Raw genomic sequence first — 22,327 nt, 5'->3', positions numbered from 1 at the left:
AGCCTAGGAGAATGCTGTCCTTGCAAAGAGCGAGACCATGTTAAAACTCTAAGTGAAGTGGACAAGGCTTCAAAGTTTCTGCATAGGGCCTATTCTTATTGCAGGGATCCTTGGGTAGACCTTCTGCATTCACTGCTAGCAAAGAAATGGATGTCAAGCTGGTTATCAGGTAATGCATCAATGGTAGCTTAAGTTTCCTAGTAGCCTCTGGCACTAGTGAACAGAACTTATTGAAGTGGGGTGATTAGCATTTGGTTTAGCCAGGGCTTTCCATCCAGCCTTCATTATTCCAAAAGACTGCTTGGAGGGGAATCCCTAAAGGAGTAACTCTTGACTTACGTAGGGCTTTCTCTGATCCTTCTGGGAAATTGAGTCTGTTTCCTTTTTCCTGTTAGTTTTGTGGGAGATCTCCAGTACCTTTAGTACCTTAGGTAACAATCTGGCATAAATTTCTTGGGGAAGTTATTTGCATAGAGGCAACCATTTCCTCCTCCTCTTCTAACAACTCCCCTTCTTCCTTACTTGAAGAGAAATCTGACACTTTGGAATCTTCTGACTGTATGTCTCAGGCATTATGTTCCCTTTGGATTTTGGGCTCCTCTGTTCTTCTCCTTTGATGGGGGGGGGGAGGGGAAATATCAACCCTTTTGGTCCTCTTGGACCCAGACCCCTCACTGGGAAGTTTTCCCTGCTTTCCTGGGGATTCGCAAATCATACCACTCTGGTTGTGCTCCCTGAGGGTCTCTTTAAATTCCTTCTTAATTTCTGATCTAAGACATGCTAGCAGATTTGACCTCGCATCTTCACCTGAAAGAGGCACCTCAGGTGCTTTCCCCCCTTCATCCTGTTGGGACTGTTAGGAGGCTGGAGAATTGGGCAGACCTGATTCACAGATTGTGCCCTCTGTGCCTGCAATTCCCACCAAAATGATCTTTCACGTGGAACCAAAAGTATTATTATTATTATCCCCACGAAGGGTGCCACTTTGCACCCCACCAAGGGTGCCACCTTGCAGTGGTGGTGGGGCTTGTGTGTTCTGATAAGGCTGAGAGCAATGCTGGTGGAAGCATTGCTATCAGTAGGGTCACCCAAACCAGACAGGTCTTGACTGAGGAGCCAGACTAAGCGCACCTAACAACCATCAATCATGATGAGACAAAATAAACAGAAATCCATACCAGATTGGTCGTCGCCCAGATCAACAAGGACCGTGGTAGGTGCTATGGCTCCTGGACACCTGTTGACAAATGGGCTACAGGGCTCAGCAGATTCTGTTGAGGAACCAGGATAGACTGCTGTAGTGCTACTGGAACAAAGTAAACGCAAAACTTGGACATCCGATTGATGCCGGACATCAATAATGAAATGTTATTATAAGGCAAATTCATCTGCTCGCGGTTTCCAGAAAAGAATGATGCAAATTTGGAAAGAAAATCATCCACAATGTGGTATAACAGAGCAAAGAATAATGGATCAAAGACGGTTCATTATTCGGAATAAAGTTTTCACAGAACTGGAATTGCAAGAATTGGAGAAACTAGCAAAAAAAGAAACAACAAAAAATAATGACCAAAGAAGGAAAAATATCATGGCTGAACAGACAAAAGCCACAGTGGAAGAACATGCTCTACCTGAAATACAAGCTATGGATCAGCCTGATAATAATGATTTGAATGATCAGCAAAGAGACAGAAAAGAAAAATTTTTGAGTCATGTCAGGCAAGACAGTGAATGACAAAGACTGCCTATAATTCACCAAATACAAAGAAAACAAGTTAAAATTTTACTGAATGTAGCCAATGACATCGATAGAATTCCAACCAAGATATTAAAAGAAACAAATCAACTCATGTATAGTACAGCTGCTATAATAACAACAGAGCTTGGCTACAAACTGCCAAAAAAGAAAAAACCTGGCATACCAAAATGGAAAATCTGACTGGAAAAGATTAATAAACTATGTGGAAATATTAGTAACCTGAAATACCTGAAAGATGGAAAATTGAAAAATGAGAGGATAAAAGATAGATTATGCCAAAGGTACGATTTGGAAGGAAAACAATTGCTGAAACCACAGAAAAATTAAAACAACGGGTAACAGCAACAGCAAAGAAAATAGAAATATATGGCGGGCGAATAAAGCAGCATAAAGAAAATTTGCAATTTTAAAGCAATCAGCGATTATTCTATAAGTCACTGGGAGAAAATACAGCACAGAAGAACATCATCTCATGTAAAGAAGATGCCCTGAAATTTTGGCAAGAAATTTGGGAAAGCCCAGTAGAGCATAACAGAAATGCCCCATGGATTAAAGACATTAGTAAAGAATTTAAAGGGAAACGGCAGAATGATGTGGTAATAACAACTGAAATGGTTGCCAGACAAGCAAAGAATGTGAAGAACTGGAGTGCACCTGGGCCAGATGAATTGCATGGGTTTTGGCTAAAGTATTTAACAAGTTTTCATCAACGTATGGCAGTGCAATTCAATGAAATGCTTCAAAATTCTACCAGTGAAGAATGGCTCACAAAAGGCTGCACATTTCTGATTGTGAAGGATGAAGGAAAAGGCAATGAGCCCGGCAATTACTGCCCAATCATGCCTTCCAACAACATTCAAACTTTTCACAAGGATATTAGCAACATCAGTAAATGATTATTTAATGGAAAACAAAGCATACCCTATTGAACAGAAAGGCAATTTTTAAAAGTCAAGAGGCACTAAAGATCAACTGCTAATAGACAAAATGGTACAGAAAAATTCAAGAAGAAAGATAAATTTGAACATGGCATGGATTGACTACAAAAAAGCATTTGATTCACTGCCACACAGTTGGATTAATACCTGCCTGGAAATTTTTGGAATTAGTGAAAACATCAAGCTGTTCCTTAAGGAAAATGGAAAACCATGTTAATGTCCTATGGTAAAGAAATTGGGGAAGTTTGTATCAAAAGAGGTATATTTCAAGGGGACTCCTTGTAGCCTTTATTATTCGACATTTAATTAATCCCCTTGACAATGAAGGGTCCTAGAGAAAACAAAAATAGGTTAATATATTTCTAATCAGGCTGGGAAAATAAACCATCTCCAGTACACGGAGGATTTGAAATTGTATGCAAAGAGTCCCGCTGAACTTGAATCATCACTTAATACAGTGAGAATGTACAGTGATGATATTCAAATGAAATTTGGCTTAGACAAATGTGCAGTACTCTCCATATAGCAGGGAAAAGTAAAAAATATTGGCGGAATAGAAATTGAAAATGGTGACATTATGAAATCATTATCAAACAATGAAAATTATAAATATCTTGGAATATGAGAATTAGGTAGTATCCTGCATGTGAAAGTAAAAGAACTGACTCAAAAAGAATATATCAAGAGAGTACGAAAAATTCTGAAGTCAAAATTAAATGATGGAAATACAATCAAGGCCATAAATACACGGGCAATTCCAGTGATCAGATATCCAGCTGGAATAATAGATTGGACACAATGCAACGTAGAAAAATTGGATCGAAAAACGTGAAAACTAATGAACATGCATCACTCTTTACACCCAAAAAATGATGTTGACAGGCTATATCTGCCATGAAAAATTGGTGGAAGAGGACTGTTACAAGCACATCATGTAGTGGAAGAAGAAAACAGAGGCCTGAATGATTACATCAGTAGAAGTACAGAAAAATTACTTCAGGCTGTGAAAACAGAGAACATATTAAAAACAACCGAAACAAAGGCTGATTACAAGAAGAAAGTTTGAGAATAGATTAAATGGCTGGAAGAACAAACCCTTACATGGGCAACATCTAACAAATATTGAAGGAAAAAGTGACAACAGCCTAACTTGGGCATGGTTGAAGATGGGTACAATCAAGAAAGAAACTGAAGGTCTAATCTTCGCAGAACAAGAACAAGCATTGCAAATGAATGTTATGAAAGCCAAAATTCAGAAAATCAGTGAAAATCCAAAATGTCGACTTTGCCAGGAAAAAGACGAAACTGTGTCCCACCTTATCTCTGAATGCAGTAAAACTGCATAGACGGACTACAAAGCTAGACATGACAGGGTCGCAAAGCTGATTCATTGGTCATTGTGTAAAAAGTAAAACTTGCCAGTATCAAAGAATTCATGGGAACATCAGGTGGAAAAGATGCTAGAAAATGAACAAGTCAAGATCTTGTGGGATTTCAGAATTCAAACTGATCGGCACCTTGAACATAATACACCAGACATAACAGTTGTGGAAAAATCGAAAAGTCTGGATAATCGACATTGCAATTCCTGGGGATGCCAGAGTCGAAGAAAAAGAACAAGAAAAAATGATGAAATATAGAGATCTGGCAATAGAAACCACCCGACTATGGAAGAAGAATGCAACAGTAGTCCCCATTGTCATCGGGCCCCTTGGAAGCATCTTGAAAAACTTTGCAATTCATATGGAAAAACTGCAGCTTTCTGACATAACACCTACACAACTGCAAAAGACGGCGCTACTTGGAACAGTGTATATTACGCTGATATCTGGTTGATACTTAGATTTCCGGCAGAAACCTGTATCAGCTTAACAAGGCCAATCAATAATAACATGTGACCTCTACTTACTGTTGATTGTGTTTCAGATAATTTGAATAACAACAACAACAACAACAACAATTTAATTTCTCATCTGCCCTCCCTGCAAACAGGCTCAGGGCGGGTTACAACAGTACGAATAAATACAAAAGACAGAAGTATTTAAATACATTAAAATCAGAGTTATCAATGAACATACATTCCAGATCCCAAGATGGAAGCTGCCTTCATTCTTTCCTAACAACCATACACAGGGGTGCAAGTTAATATTATCAAACTGTGACTTCATATATGGGGTGGGTAGATGGCTATATAGCCGCCCCCCCTTACGGGAGACCAGTAGGGAGGCATTGCTAGATGGATCTAAGACTGGCCTCAACCATATGCCTGGCGGAACATCTCTGTCTTGCAAGCTTGCTGAAAAGATGTACGGTCTTGGCAGGCCCTGTGTATCCTACGACAAAGAGTCCCACCAGGATGGGGCTAGGACTGAAAAAGCCCTGGCCTGTCAGACTATGGCATTCCAGTTCGCTAGAGTCTGCCTTCCTCCTTTCTGCAAGAAGACAAGGTCTTTTGATTTCAAAAGGCTTTATTAGAAAGACAGCATTCAGGCCCAGGTGTCCACATTCCAGGGCCAAGCAGATCCTGACTGAGCAAAGCTTTGTTAGGAATGAGATACAGAACGAAAGTTGTTACACCTCAAACCCTCAGAGCCCAGCCTCCCCCCAGAGTTCATTTTTTTTTTATTACCTACATTAACTAACAATACAGAGGGAAAGAAGGGGGGCAGGGGAAGGAAAGAAAAAAGAACAGCAACATATAACAACACTACACTACAAATAATGCTTTCCCTTCATACTGCCATTATTAAAAAATTAAAACTTTGTAAGATATTGATGGAGTGGTTGACCTTGCAAAATACAGATTACAATCCAAATGAAGTCTTCCTCCCCCCCCCCCCCGGGCCTCGGACGCAGTTCTCTCTGAGCAACTGCAACCGCAGTGCTCGTTCCCTCCCCCCCTTCAGACTTCAAATCCTTTTCTTCTTGCTTGGTGTCTTGCTGAAATTCTTGATTTTTGTCCTCAAAATCCCTTAGTTGATCTTCTGATATTATCTTGTAAGCTTGATCTTTGTAACTAAACCAGATACCTTCCGGAAATAGCCATTTATACTTTATTCCACGTTCCCTCAGAAGAGCTGCGAACTTTTTATACTTAAATCTTCTTTTCCGAACTAAAAATGGGACGTCCTTCAGTATCTTAACTTTATTACCCAGAAAGTCCAGATCTGCATTGTATGAGTTGTATAGGATAGTGTCTCGGATCCTCTTATATGAAAAATCGATGATGATCTCGCGAGGCAGCTGACGCTTCGTTGCATATTTTGAAGAAGCCCGACGGACTTCCAAAATTGCGCTTTTTACCTCTTCTTTAGTTGCCCTCACGGGTGTCGCCAATAGTTCCGAGGCCAGACCCCATAAATCCTCATTTTCCTCCTCTTTCACATTCTGGAGGCGCAAAATTGTCTGTGTTCGTTCCACTTGTAACCCGATCAGCTGGTTCTCCACCAGCTTTAACTCTTTATTCGTTGCCCTCACGAGTGACGCATTTTCCTGAGCAGACTTCTCTGCCCCCCCCCCGCTGCTTCCTTAATGGTTTTCACTTCGCTCTCAATTAAGCCCACCCTTTGATCTGTTTCATTCAGCTTGTCAACAAAGGGCTTTATGGCTTTGATAACCGACCTCTTCACCAAGTCCTCGAGTGACTCTCCTTTCCCCTGCAGGGCAGCCGAGATTGACTTGCCCAAAGTGGGACTCTGCTTTTTCGCTGCCATTTTAGGGGGGGCGACCGCCGACCAAATTCTGAAACTCAGCGAGGGGGAAGAACGAGCCTTCTTAGCTTCAGATCCCAGCACTCCTTCGCGTGCGCTTGTAATAACAGAAGGGATTCGCTTACTTACAGGCTTCCGCCTAGTTCTGCTCTTTGCCGTTTTCCATGGCCCGGCAGCACTCGAGGTGCCGCGCACGTCTGCCGGCCTCCATAGGGACAAACGGGCAATTTACCCCCCGCATTGATTTCAGGGAGCTCTTCCCGCCGCGTCCCGGACCCTGCCTCCCTCACTGGGAGTCCTGGGGGCTAATCTTTGCAGATCAGCTGCCCAGTCAGGCTGCTCGGGCGCTTCCTCTCGGACCAGCGGAGAGGAGCGTCCGACATGGCCGAGAAAACAAAACCGAATCCACCTCCCCCCAGAGTTCACATAGCAGGAAACTTCTCGGTGGGAACACTGACCAGCCAATGTCGGCTGAGTAGAGAACAGATAAGATGAAGTATCCTCTCCCATGGAAATGGCTCCTGGCATCCCACGGGCCTAGAGAGAGAGGGGAAGACTAAACAACTACAGAAATAAGTATGGCATTACTCAGGTTGCATTTCTCTAGAACAACAGACTCACATTGGCCTGGTCGAGGCCAACCGGGCCTCCCTGGGGCCACGGATTACCAATAGATGTTTGGCCAGTATGGGCCAAAGTGAAGATAAAGGGCTTCTCCTTAACTTGTATGTCGTCCCTGTCTCCGATCGAGTCTTTCTTACTATGTTTCCATCGGCGGAAAGGGAACTGGCTATGTTCCTCTGATGGTAGGAGCCCTCTATTAGCATGTTGGAGCTGTTGTGGGCTCTGTTTGCCATGTCGTCGCTCTGTGTCAGGCTACCATGAACTATACCGTGCCTCTGGTTCTTCCAAGATTGTGGTGGTGGTGGTGGTTCTCCAGGTCCAAAGGCTGGAGATCTCAGCGAGAGTCTGTGCGGAGGCCATGGACCTAGGAGAACCTAGGGCTGTCAGCTTTGGTGCTCACCTTCGCTTCTGAAGCAATTTGGGGAGGGAGCAGAAGCAATTCCATCCTTTGTGAGCTTGCCTGTGGGTTTTCCTGCCATCCATACGTCCAAGAAACACTGGGATTGCTTTCTCTGGAGTGAGGTCGAAGATGTCCTGCTCAGAGGCAGGGCAGAAAGACTGGTGATCTCAGGGATAAGCCCCTCCCCTCTGGGATCAAACAAATCAACTGACTTTGACTTGGAGAGGAGCTACATCCCAAACATGAGGACTGGCCCACTCCTAGGACCACCAAAAAATTGCTAGGAGAAATCATCCAAGGATTTGGAGTGAGGTGCCACAAATATGCGGATGACACTTAGCTCTATTTCTCCTTAAAAATGAGCCAGGTGGAACTGTGGAAGTCTTGAACAGGTAGCTTGATAAGAGAATGGGATGGATATGGGCCAGTATATGGAAGCTCAGTATAGAAAAGACAGATGTGCTGTTGGTCAATACTAAGTTGCTTGACTACTAAGGAGTCAGCTTATCCTGGAGGGGGTTGCACTCCCTCTGAAGAATCAAGTTCATAGCTTAGGAGATGCTGCTGGATCTTAGACTATGTTAAAGGCTCAAGTCTCCTCTGTGTCATACTGTCTTTTATTAGCATTGGCTGAAATTCCAGCTATATCAATTTCTCAAAAAACCATAGTGTTCCATATTCTGATCACATCCATGTTAGATTTACTGTAGCACACTTTATATGAAGCAACTTTTGAAAACTGCCTGAAAACTTCACCTGGTACAGAATGCAGCAGCCAAGGAACAATAGTCCAAGACTGGATACTGGGATCATCTCACCTCTGTGCAGAATGACCTACATTGGCTGCTTATTCATTTCTGGGCACAATTCAAAGTGCTTACCTATTAGGCCCTAAATATTTTAGGGCTGGGATACTTGAAGCACAGCCTCTTCCCTTACTGTCCACCCTGCTAGCTGAGAACCTCTTCTCAAGCCCTCCTCTCTGCACCCATGCCTGCAGAAGTAAAGTGGTTGGCTACCACAGATAAGACTTTTTTGGTGGAGGCACCTTACATTTGTAACGTCCTCCCACTTGAGGCTCACTTTCCTTTTCTTAAAAGTGCAAAAACTTTTTTTCCTTATTCAGGCTGCTAACTGTGGGGGATCCATCTTTTTAGATTTTTTATAGTCTCCTCCTAGCTATAGGAATGTTTTCTTAATGTCATTTTAGGCTGCTTTGTTTTATGTGCTGTTGTGTTCTGGTTTGTTTTCATTGGCTGTTTTTTATTGCCATGGGTTTTTTAAAAATTGTTTTTTACTGTCTGCTTGGTTTTAACTGCTGAGAGCTACCATGAGCAGGTTTGGAGAAGTAGCATACAAATATTTCTGAATAAATAAATGTATGCAATAAGTATTCTCTTCAGTTAACCTGGGTCAACTAATGTGGACAACAGATGGCCTTTGGTCTTGGGTAGGCATAAATAGGAAGTTATGTCATCCCTAACAGAGAAAGTAAAAAGTCTTAGGAATGAATCAAAACAGCTACCAGATTACAGTGATACCTATACATTCCACACAGCACATGCATGATAGAAAAAAATTATCACATTTTCCCTGCAGAATATTGCTGAGTGAAATAATATTCCTGCAATGTATACTACTAGTCTATCTGCCCACAATTAAAATTACAGAATTCTACTACTACTTGTAACCAGAGCTGTACAAGTGGGAGAGGAATCCCTTCCCTTTTTTTGTCCCCCGCTTGCTCTCTCACCAGATTAATCACTCTCTGCCAGTCTACTTGCTTGCCGCACCACTGCCTGCCTCATGCAGCATGGGGGCAGCAACAGCTCCCCTCCCCTGCCTGTAGTGCTATCAACAGCTGCCTGCCTCATGCAGGGGGCAACAGCTCTGTCTCCACCACTGGAGACAAAACTGGGCCAACAGAGGCACAGAACCAATGCTCAGCTCCCTGCTCACAGAACCTTCATTGTCTGCTCAAGCACAGGCATCGTTCCTCTGTTTGGGGAGATTTAACCTCCATATTTTCCACATTTTCCTGCAAATCTTGAAGGGGGGGGCATGCAGGTTTGTAGGAAAAAGTCCTTACGTGCTACAAGGCCTTAATCTTTGGATTTAAGGATCCACAAGATGGGGCCATGTTGACAATTAGATTCAGTGACAACTGGGAATTCTTAAGACTCATGGAGAAGAATCTCATCCACCCTCCCATGGGCTGCCCATTTACAGGCCAGCCAGCTCACCCAGCTTGCCATGCCACTACTTCAGCTTGCCTGGCTCATGCAGCAATGCCTCTGGCTCTCTCCCCTCCTCCCTGTCTGTCGCATGCAGTGGCAGCTCCAGCTGACATCTTATCTTGCTTGCCTGCTTGCCTGGCACATGCAATGCAACAGTGGCTCCAACTCTCTCTTTCACCAGCTTAGGTGGCAGGAACAGCTCCTGATCCTCTGTTCACCTCACAGCCCCCCTGAAAGTGACCTCCATTACAATTGTCTTTGCTTGCACAGACAAAGTTCTTCTCCTTCGGGTGGGGATTTAAAACCACCCCCCCCTCATTTTTTGTTAGGATCTTCACATTTTTCTGCAATGCTGGGGTTCCCCAGATCTGCACAAGAATGCCCCTATCTGAGCATAGCCCTATTCTGTAGGTATATCAATCCACCTTGGGCCCAGTTCAACATTAGATATAGGACATATTGTATAATAAGTATCATGTAAGCACAGAATTTAGTACTGCATAAACGCTAGTTTCCAAAAAGGCTCAGCTTTTTATTTTTTTAAGGAAGTTTCAGCAAAAATATATAGAAAGATTGGCATGAGAAGGGTACAGAAAAATCTGATAAAATCCAAGAAGGTACAGGATGAGAATTTCGAATCAACTGCATAGCTATTTGCTCATGAGAAGAAACAACAGCAGCAAAATAAACAATGTCACAAAAGCAGCTAGACTTTTGTCTAATATTACTAGAAAATGAATGAAAAAGCTGGGCAAAATCTTGAACTGCTCTTCAGGTTCCATTGGCAAGAGAAATTTGTTAGACTGGAAAATATTTGATGCCAGTAGCGTGTACACTGCATGCTACTTCATTAGCTTTGCACAGTTTTAAAGACACGTTAATGTCCTTGATATTGGTTCAGAAATAATCCAGGCGAAATGAATTATTTGCTGGATATCTAGAAATAATCCAACAGGATAAGAAGTTTATCTTATGCAAGGTTTGCCACACTGACACCATTAACTGACTCCCTCCATTACTGTCTTCCGCCAGCAAGTGAAGACGTTTGTTTTTTGTTTGCCATATCCGCAATAACTGTTATTGGTCCTCCACTCTGTTCTTGATTTTTATACTATTTTAAAAGTTTTAAATTTAAAATGTTTAAAATGTTGTTTCATTTTTTTAAAATGTTTGCTGCCTTAGGGACTCATTTTGGGTAGAAAGGTACAAAAGTTTTAAATAAAATAAATATATAAATAAATAAACAGTGCAACCCTAGGAATACTTTCCTGGCAGAAAGCCCCATTGAATAAACTTCATTAAGATTCTAAGTATAGTCTTGTTTAGGATTGCAAACAGGGTTGTACATACCTGTAACTATTGTTCATCGAGTTCTTCTGTGCAGACACACATGGGACTGCATACGCGCAGGCCTGCCACCAGAGAATTCTTCATCGCTTTTTAGAGCTCCAAAGGGGCCGTTGCTCATGAGCCTCACAGCAACCGTTTCCCGCCTAAACAGTCACGTGACCTATTGGCAAGCAACAGCCTCTTCCCTCAGTTCTCCTATGCCACCGCACCTCCCAACAAGGACTAACCCTGGAGTTCATAGTGGGGTGGGAGGGAGGGATGTGTGTCTGCACAGAAGAACTTGATGAACAATAGTTGGTTATGTACAACCCTGTTTTCATCGTCGTTCTTCTGTGCATCCACACATGGGACAGTACCAAGCTGAACAAAATAAGGAACAACAAAACAATGGCACTTCCCATACTGTAACAGTGAACCTAAAGAGAACCCTCACGGGAAGAAACAACAATTACAACCAATAAACAACTCTATTATAAGTGCCCAAAGGGCCATACGTATTTCTTATGTAAATGTACCAATCAATAGGATGACCAATTACAAATTATACAATACATACAATAATTCCTCCATGAACTGGAAATCACTTATATCCAAGTAGTAGTCCAGGAAAATACCGAAGTCCAAAAGAAATGTGTCCTGTGTTTTCTTTATGTGAAATAGCATTCATGCACAGCTATATCCACACATGGTAAGGAAACCCACGGCTGCCGCCCTGCTAAAGAAGATACAGCTGTTCAGGTCCGGGAGTGAATAACTGTTACAGCGTTTAAGGGTTACCACACAGCGTTGGCTTGGCCACGCCCCTGAGGAAGAATCTGCATGAAATCTGAGCTTTTCAGCCGGCTCCAGATTGGGCGTGCAGCCATGGGTTTCCTTACCATGTGTGGATATAGCTGTGCATGAATGCTATTTCACATAAAGAAGACACAGGACACATTTCTTTTGGACTTTGGTATTTTCCTGGACTACTACTTGGATATAAGTGATTTCCAGTTCATGGAGGAATTATTGTATATATTGTATAATTTGTAATTGGTCATCCTATTGATTGGTACATTTACATAAGAAATGCGTATGGCCCTTTGGGCACTTATAATAGAGTTGTTTATTGGGTTGTTTATTGGTTGTAATTGTTGTTTCTTCCCGTGAGGGTTCTCTTTAGGTTCACTGGAACAAAATAAGGAGGCAGGGTGAGACTCCAACTCAATTTTATTAATATAACAAAGGCAATAGAGAAAACAATAACTTGAATTGCAAAATATAATAATATCAACTAACAAAGAACAATATGTTCAACAACCAATACTCTATCAGAGTATCACATACAGTAGAACTCATAAAAACAGTTCTATGTAGTACAAACCTATACAATGAAAAGTGCACAGTAGTATTACACCACCTTACATATCCTGTTTCTCTTTTAGGAAAACGAGGATTGAAGAACAGCTCTTGCTACTGCAGCATCTTGACTCGCATTCACATCTACAGCATAATGCTTCACAAATGTGTCAGCAAAGGACCATGTTGCTGCCCTGCAAATGCTAGTGATCGGGACACCCCTAAGTAAGGCAGACGAAGCTGCCTGTGACCTGGAAGAATGAGCCCTAAGAAGTAACGGACATTGTACTTCAGCCAAATTATACGCCTTTACAATGGCTGAAACAATCCATTGTGACACCGTCTGAGAAGACGCTTTCTTACTCTTGTCAGAACCTCCAAAACAGACAAACAGATGTGGACTGGCATGAAAGACCTTTGTCCTGTCTAAATAAAAGGCTAAAGCTCTCTTAAGATCTAATATGTGAAGAGCTCTTTCTCCTTTAGACACCGGGTTAGGAAAAAACACGGGTAAGGAAATGTCCTGAGTTAGATGGAATGCAGTTACGACCTTCAGTAAAAACTGCAGGCTGGGTCGTAAAACCACCTTATTAGAGTGAAACTTTAGAAATGGAGGGTTAGCCTAAAGGGCTGCTAGTTTGCTTACCCTCCTGGCCAAGGTTATAGCCACTAAAAACACCACTTTATAAGACAAGTCTAATGAACATGTTGCCAACGGTTCAAGGGGTGGTAGCATAAGACACACTAATACTAGCCACCACAAAAAAGGGACCGTCTCCAATGAGAATACCACAACACTACCAGAAAATCCCCAGGGAGACCACACATACTACCAGGTGTTAAACAAAATTACTTCTATTAAAGTGCTAGTGCTCAATTGTGAAAATTTCATAATATAGTATAGTATCACAATAGGAGAAATCAGCACCACATCATCTGTAGCCTCTAACTGTGGGAATCGAGGCTGGTGTGTCGAAGTCGAAGCAGAACGAGATGAATGTTTTGACTTATGTTTCTTGGCCAGTGGTTCCGACGCAGCTCTTGGATCCGAAACACGCTTCGAGGCCAACTTCTTCTCTGTTGGATCCGACCTCAGAGTCGATCTCGAGGAAACAGCCGATCCAGCCCGCGAAGATCGCTCAGCAGTGGCCAAAGCCTGAACTGCTTTAGGAGCCAACAGAGGTGAATGCTCCTTAAGAGAAGGAGGTTTAGGCACCTCACCCCCATCCAGCACTTTCTGCCACAATGCTGCTCTCAAATGCTGAGCCCTTTCATGTCTTGCCTTCAGGGTAAAGTTCTGGCAAATCTTACACGCCGGCACATTATGCCCCTTACCCAAACACAGGAGGCAGAGATCATGGGTATCCGTATGGGTCATCTTAGTATTACACTGACAACAGTGTTTAAAAAGTGCCTTTGAGGCCATACTGAGAGCGGCAAGCAATCATGTTGTCAAACCGAGCTGAGTCGATACACCGAAATCCAACACAGTCCAAATCAGAAGTCCAAAGCCAAGAAAAAATGATCAGTCAGTCAGAAAAACACAGAGTGCAAAGCAGAAGTTTCTCTCCAAGCAGCAGCAAGAAGAGAACTGAGGGAAGGGGCCATTGCTCGCTGATAGGTCATGTGACCGTTTAGGCAGGAAACGGTTGCTGTGAGGCTCATGAGCAACAGCCCGTTTGGAGCTCTAAAAAGCGATGAGGAATTCTCCGGCAGCAGGCCTGCACATGCGCTGTCCCACGTGTGGATGCACAGAAGAACAATGGTGAACTGTTAGATAGCAACCCTAAGCAGGTCTACTTAGAATTCTGGTTAGGTCTAGTCAATGGGGCTTACTTTCAGAACAGCGTTCTTAGGTTTGTACTGTAAATTGTTTTTATCAGCAGTTACACAGCCAGAAAAAGCTTTTGTAGAAGAATCCAAAATACCAGGTTGTAGGGGTTAAAGCAAGACACTTCTACAATCTGTAAGAGAGATATACCCAAGGTTCCTCCGTTTATGGCCCTGTACTCATCATAGCTTAAAGGCAGCACTAAGTGCAGGGAACTATTAAAACGTTTGATCTCATCAAGATGTGTGTGTTAAGGCATGTGGTTCTACAGCACATAGAGTAATACTACGTACCATGAGGTTAATTCTAAAACCTTTTTGGAAAGCCTAGATTACAAACGTTTTTATGGATGAAAAAACAAAACAAAACAGAAGGTAACCAGCAACCCAAAAATTCACTCATACTTTTACAAGTGTGCACAGTGCAAAAATGGGATAATAATTAGGTAGCAAAGAGTCTTGTACTTTGTTAGTTATCAATTTTATTTTTCACTTATAAAATAGATGAAAGTTTGTACTCAATGTTTTATATTGATGGCATTTCTTATAAAAGTATTTAACTAGACAAATAATATAACCACACTCTACCAGTGACAAAAATTTCAGAATGAGTGAATGAATACATAATCAAATCAGAATGTATGCTGAAACACTATTAGGTGTTATGAAATGACTTACTTATATAAGAGGTGCGAAGTTTTTTCACAGACTCTGAATATAAGCTAGAAAGGCCATACATACAAGAAGCCACAGCCATCATGCCTTGATGAAGCAATGAGAAAGGAAAGACAAAGACACCAAGTTTGGACACAAAAATCTGCTGTACAATTTGAACACTAGGGCTGCATTCAATTATCACAAAGAAATGTCATGCTTTATTCATGGCGAGGACAAGCCAAATTCCCAGATTCAAATTCTCCCTCTCCTTTTATGCATGGAACAGAGACTGAATTACTTGCTGATCTGGAACAAACTTCAAATTATTACAACATCTAAATTTGGCAAAATGGCAAACTGTGGTATGTCCTTTTGCCTAAAATGAGGATTCTAAAAATATAATTTAATTCTTGGTTAGACTTCTGATTTGTATCAGTAGTTCAATCTTATTCAAGTTTTGAACCAGGAAATCTTTCAATTTCCAGCCACATGAAGAGGGAGGGAAGGAGCACTCAATCCTCAAAACTTCCTGGCTCATTTCTATCACTTGCACTTCTTGTTTTGTTAATGGTATCCAAATGCGGCCCATGTATTTGTCAGGAATAGAGATGGGCACAAAATGGAACATGAACCAAAAAGAAACAAACTGGCCTGGTTCGTGGTTCGGAACCAGCGGTTCGTGGAAGCGTGTTTTCCATGAACATCCACGAACTAGTCTACTGGTTCATTTGGTTCGTATTAAACCGATATGCCCCTTTCCGTGACACTGCAAAGCAGCACGGAAAGGGACATTTAAACCTGCGAATCAGCTGTCTGTCGGGGATCTCCCCGACAAGCAGCTGATCATTTAAACAGAAGGGCTTGACTGCCCAGCCAGGAGTTCCTGGCCGGCAAGTCAAGCCCCACCTGCAATTTAAATGGTCATTTCCCCGCTGCTCCAAGCCCCTTGGAGTGGCAGGGAAATGCCCATTAAAACAGCAAGTGAGGCTTGGCTGGCCGGTGGGAGTTTCTGGCTGGCCAGCCAAGCCCCACCCACAGTTTATATGGCCATTTCCCCACCACTCTGAGCGGCGGGGAAATGGCCATTTAAAGAGCAGGTGGGACTTAGCTGGCTGGCCGGGAGTTCCCGGCCAGCCAGCGAAGCCCAACTCCCAGTTTAAATGGCCATTTCCCTGCCGCTCAGAGTGGCCATTTAAACAGCCCCGCTATTTAAATGATCAGCTGCTTGTCGGGGATCTCCCTGACAAGCAGTTGATCCACAGGTTTAAATGCCCCTTTACGTGCCGCTGCAAAGCAGAATGGAAAGGGGCATTTAAACCACACGAACCACGAACCAGTTCGCGAACTTGCCCCAGTTTGTGGAAGTTCATGGTTCATGAAAATGCACGAACCACGAACTGCAGGGTTCGCTTTTTTCACGGTTTGTGCCCACCTCTAGTCAGGAACATATCTCACTAAAAGGCAAATGAAAATAGCACTTCAGATGTTTAAATTCATGCATGCCAGAATTCACACACTGGTATGGAGTTTACTGGCTGATTTATATAATTTTAAGATATATACAAAGCTTTCCATTAATACTGACTAGAAGTCAATGACAGAACAATCCAAACAAGATAAATAATGGTTCCATTTATGATTATTATGCATCTATCTGAGCCACAGGTAATTTATACTCTGAGTATCCAATTAAGTGAATCAGATTTTCTGACCAGTGGATGTAAGGACTGTGGATTCTTCCCATATTTCCCTTTCCAAAATTGTCCTTTCAGACCACGGAGATGTTTATTTCCATAGCTGCTGGGCCAGTATGGACTAATAATCCACAAAGAAGAGGCAGGAAGGATAATTTGTTCCCTTGCTGTCATTTTTGTCTGTGCCCATCCACCCATGCCAATATTAATTTTGCTATGTATATGCTTAGGTGCCATTTCCTGTTGCTAGTGTTCTAGTGAAGTCTCAAACGTTCCCAGGTGGCTGTCTGTTTACAACTTTGAACCTCTCTTCCAGACTATGATATGTCTTCTCTCTTCATGGCATGATAGCACAAATATGCACAATGTTCTCACACAGAAAAAGCAACAATGGATTGTTTGGACATTGGGAGGGGGAAGGAAAGTTGGGTAGAAAAGGGATGTGTTTTTCCCATGTTGCCATTCTTGTCAAACTTCTACTAGAACTACTAGCTGCTTACCTTACTCCTAAGTAGACCTTTGAATCTGAATATGGAAAAGATCTGATTTCTGAATAAAAGTCATTTAACCAAGGACCTGTGTCTTGCTATAATGAACCGGGGATCTGTCTGCTGTATTCTGTCATCCAGAGCCTGACACTTGCAGCCTCCCAACCCAAGCAGCTATTAGACCATGTGGGCCCCACTTCCCTGAGAATAAACTTTCCTAGGATCAGAAAAGACTACTGCTGAGAGAGCAACACAGGAATGCTCAGAACTATCAGCAACTTCCACTGATGGACCACAACTTGACATTTTTAGGGGAACTATTTAGAATGCTGAAAAAGAACAGCTAAAATGATAGCCAGAACTTCTGTATCTTCTATAGTCATAAATAGGTTTCACAACCATAAAACAGAAAATACTCAAGGTATTTCAACTGATCTTGGCATTGTGCCACTTGTTTTGCAACAATATATTTTACAATATATTATCCAGCCAACTTTTTCACTCATGCTCACATAACTCCCCTCCTTATTACAGCCCCCACTCCGCGTGGCTTTTGTTCAAGCAAGTCGCATAATCCACAGCATAGTCTTATGGTACTTAAAGATATCCCTCCTTTGTTTTTCACCAATCACCTCTCCCCATGAGTTACTTTCATCAATCTCCTCTCCCCTTGAGCAACATAATAATCTTGCTTTAGTTTGATCCAGAAAAGCACTGCTGGCATAACTGATTTCATTTTTGTCTCTCATCCCAGCACAGAGAGACATTTTACACATTGGTTGTTGTGGATTTTCCGGGCTGTAATTTTACACATTATTCATCCACCTGATTACACAGGTGTTTCTCCAATTTTTGTCACTGTAAGTATGATACATGATGGGAGAGTCAGGCATCTCAAAACACTTAGCAACACAGGAAGCTGCAATTGGCTCCCTGGTGCATGCATGGAGATGCACGTCTACCCATCTATACTACATTTATTTATCACTGCAAACACTTGTGGAACACATGCATAACAAGAGCTGTTATGTAACATTCTTATCTTGCATTTCCTCCTTTCAAAATTTTGGGCTTTAGTTCCCACTTACCTCTCCCTTCCCCATAAATACTACTGAATTTGTGTAAGTGCACTTGCTTGGTAGTACTCATACCAATAAATTAAATGCACTATGCTGAAAAGTGTGTCCAAAAAGGTGGAGTGTTGAATGAGAATACAAAGTAGCTTGTTCAAAAAAAAAGAGAAAGACATATCTGTAGGAAAAAATTCCATGAGTGAAGTACCATAAATTCAGCACTCAGGAAAGTAAAAATAAAGTCTCAAATTAAGAAAGAATGGATAGATGGGATAGCATAATTTTTTTATCTAGACTAGAGATGGGGACAAATCAAAATACAAACCAAAGTTCGTCACGAACCTGGCTGGTTCACGGTTCGTGAACCAGTGGTTCATTGGAGTGCATTTCTGATGAACCATGATGAACCACTATGATTTTTAGGGCAGTTTGTTTGGTTCATTTTTCAGTTCGTCACTGCAGACAGCCTAGAGCCAATCAATCTATTCCCCTAGGCAACGGAGGGGATGGACTTCTGCAGCCCTGAGAACACCAATGTCAGCCCTCCAAAGCATGATAGGCAGCTCTGGCTGCCAACCAGAGAGCTCCCATTCTTCTCTATGAGAGCAGAAGGAGTATAATCCCCAGCTCTCAGGCAAGTGGTTTCAGTTTCCAGCAGGCAGTTGGACAGAGAGGAACTGCTATTGAATTTTCAGTCACAGAGGGAGCCATTTGAAGATTATGTTTGACATTCTGATGCTTCAGGGCTCTGAAGCACCTGCTTTTGTTCCACAGCCAGGCTCAGGGACTAAGCCTAGTGGGTTACTCATCTGAGGAGTCTTTTATTATTATTTTGCACAACTCTCCCATAGGTTTGCCAGCTCCAGGTTGGGAAATTTCTGGAAATGTGGGTTGGGGGAGCCTGGAGAGGGTGGGGTTTGGGGAGGAGAATGACTTCAGCAAGGTATAATGTCATAGAGTTAAGGTTGCCAGATCTAGGTTGGGAAATTCCTGGATATGTGGGGGGAAGGGAACCTGGAGAGGGTGGGTTTTGGGGATGAGAGAGACTTCAGCAAGGTATAATGCCATAGAGTTAAGGCTGCCAGCTCCACGTTGGGCAATTCCTGGAGATTTGAGAGGTGGAGCATGGAGAGGACAGGATTTGGGGAAGGGAGGGAACACAGCAGGGTCTAATGCCATGGCGTCTACCCTCCAAAGCAGCCATTTTCTCCAATGGAACTGATCTATATGGCCTGGAGATCAGTTGTAATTCTGGGAGATTTCCAGCCACCATCTAGAGGCTGGCAACCCTACAAAGAGTCCACCTTCCAAAGCAGCCATTTTCTCCAGGGGAACTGATCTCTGTCACCTGGAGATCAGTTGTAATTCTGGAAGATCTCCAGCCACCACCTGGAGGCTGGCAACCCTACTCTCCCGGTGCCAGCCTCAGGGGCCAAGCATAGTGGGTTCCTGTGAGGACTCACAGAATACTTTATATATCATACTTATTGTCGGTTTCATTATTATTTAGAACACCTGTCTCGGATAGGCAGGTGTCTGGGTGGGTCAGGGCTCTGGACCACCCCCTGTCCTTGCCGAGTGCAAATACACCCCCCTACAAGGGAAATTTTAACCTCCTTCCACACTGGTCCTCCCATCCCCTAGCCCACCAGTGCCTGCTGCCCCTGGCTGCATCCCAGAAGAGGGACTCAGTTGTCCATAGCGGTGTTCGTTCCAGGAGGATCTGAATCCCTCTTTGGGAATTCCTTGCCACTAGACCATCCAGGGTCTCGACATCCCAACCATTTGCTGATGCAGTCACCCGCATTACCCCTCACACCCCGTCCTCATGAGTCCACTCAAGAATCGCCCATCCTGTTGTGGAGATGGATTCCACTGTGGAAGGCATCCCTCCCCCCTCCCCCGGTTACGGAGATGGACTCTGGTCGCTGCAGCTCTCCCCCAGGACTCTCTTTCCATCTCCCCCAAGAACTTTCTTTCCTATCAAAGAAGTATTTTTGTCTTTTCTTTCCATGCTTTCAAAGAGCATTTCTCCTCAAACACTGCATCTTTTCCTCCAATAAGATTTCTGTTCCCCCAAGGTCTCCTTCCCGGGCTAGGGTTGCCAGGTCCAGGTTGGGAAATTCCTGGAGATTTGAGGGGTGGAGTAAGGAGAGGACAGGATTTGGGGAAGGGAGAGACCACTGTAGGGTATAATGCCATGGAGTCCACCCTCCAAAGCAGCTGTATTCTCCAGGGGAACTGATCTCTGTTGCCTGGAGATCAGTTGTAGTTCTGGAAGATCTCCAGCCACCACCTGGAAGTTGGCAACCCTACCTTCCCCTAGGATTGACATTCCCTCATGAATTGCCTCTGTCCTTTCCTGTACAAGTATATTCCTGTCTCCCTAAGAACATCTCCTTGACTGTCCCCTCAAAGAGTACTTCTGTCCCCATTCCAGTCCCAGAGCAGTTTTCTGCTCCCAGGAACCGTCATTTCATTCTCAGAGGAAGATTCTCTAACTCCATCCCATGTTTTCATTGCAACTTTTTGGTGCTGTAATGTATTTCAGTGGAGCCAATGCAAGTCAACTGGCATTCATGGCTCTCTTTATATCTAATGAAACTTCCCTAGGAGCACCTGCTTTGGGGGTTTATAACTTGGACAGTCGAAATCCAATCTTTGCCAAACTTGGAGGGGGGCTGGAGGAGAGCCTGCTGAAGACTCCCTGTGAGTTTGGCATCTCTGACTGTCAAGGGGGGCATTCTACAGCCTCCGGAAGTGACGTGACGAATGAAACAAACTGGTTCACGAACTGGGCAAGTTAGTGTAAGTTTGTGGTTTGTGAAACGCGACTAACCACGAACCGCCACTTTCCAGGTTCATGCCCATCTCTAACCTAGACCAATCATGGACAGCCAATAATGCCGTACAAGTTCTTAAAGGGAAAACAGGATGTAGAATGCTAAGCAGGGACAAAGGTTGATGGACCACAGGAGGTAATGAAGGTTGCATCACAACAGCCAGTCAGCAGCACATATGCTTATAAACAAGAAAACTGAACTACCATAATTAGACAAGAGAGGACTTCTAGGGAAAAAAATCAGCAAACTACAGAACAATGCTGAATCTATATAACCTTTGTTCACAAAGAGAAAGCTAGATATTTATAATCCTAGCAAACAATTTTACCACTTATCTGATTGTAAAGCAGTAGAAATTTTACTGGCAAACTGTTAAGTACTTGAACCCTACCTCCTGATGGTTGTCTGCTTTTTCGTGGAGATCGGGGTTCCCTCCTATAGGGATCATTAGAACCATACAATTCAATGGTGCCCAGGTTTAACAGCGTGGTCTTTTGCAGATAATCAACCATAGCAATACCGTTACAGTTGCCAAAAACTACTCTGAAAGAAAATTGGTTGGAAAGAATATAATTCAAGTGAAGATTGGTAGCCCAAATATAATAAGTGACCTCCACAAAACTTTTAAAAAGAGTAATCTAATGTCTGTAATATACTCCTAAGAACAGAACTCAAACCATGACACATTTTGAAACGTAGGTTTGCACTTGAAAAAATTTGCTTTTATAACGGCTGCTGAGAACATACTAAACTTCTTTGAGGCTTAGCTTCATTATACTGCAAATCTCTGACTCCCTGACACAAAATAAGTAGTACTAGTTGTTCATACTATGATTAAGGCTTTGTGGCACTGCAGGTTCAACAGCAGGCCTGTTGAGTTATGCTTGACTGTGTATACAGTGGTAAAATATGGTATGTGATCTAGTATTAGGTGATTTGAATAACCAATGCCTAAATTCCGGAAAAGCAGCTGCCAATCAGAGTAAACAGCAGTAACCTTCACAAATAAATGGTCTGACTGTGTATAAAGCAATTTCCTATGCTCATGCATATATATCAGAGTCCATACAATGGGATCTTGGGACAGTACTACATCTCCACTGTCTGACAGTTGGAGCCATCCCCAATCCTAGCTGTTAGAGCTTAGCCTTGTTATAATTACAACTTTTCCTTTCCTGATCTTACCTTTACAATGATTCTTACTTCTACAATCCTTTGTCTTACATGTTTTGTAGCCCTTCACAGGGCCTAGCATAACGTTCAGCTTTCTGTTCTAGGATTGCTTCAATTAGTCTTTATGTCCACTGCACTATCATTATCTATTACATCTCCCATTTCTTTCTCATTTTCACCATTAGGAACTGATTACTTGTTTCCTTGCTTGTA

At 42.8% G+C, this 22,327-nt stretch overlaps 1 protein-coding gene across 4 annotated transcripts in view; it reads right to left on the bottom strand.

Moving 5' to 3' along the window:
* The window catches only part of STXBP5 (syntaxin binding protein 5), a 374,150-nt gene that overhangs the window by 67,198 nt on the left and 284,625 nt on the right, over positions 1 to 22,327 (bottom strand). For all 4 annotated transcript variants that reach the window (XM_055002095.1, XM_055001852.1, XM_055001931.1 and 1 more), the window contains exon 18: positions 21,333 to 21,484. In XM_055002095.1, coding sequence (XP_054858070.1) covers positions 21,333 to 21,484 — 152 coding nt within the window. The remainder of the gene's footprint in view (positions 1 to 21,332; positions 21,485 to 22,327) is intronic.

The sequence above is a fragment of the Eublepharis macularius genome, chromosome 1 (assembly GCF_028583425.1).
Source record: "Eublepharis macularius isolate TG4126 chromosome 1, MPM_Emac_v1.0, whole genome shotgun sequence".
NCBI lineage: Eukaryota > Metazoa > Chordata > Lepidosauria > Squamata > Eublepharidae > Eublepharis > Eublepharis macularius.
This window is presented reverse-complemented; position numbering and strand designations above follow the sequence as displayed.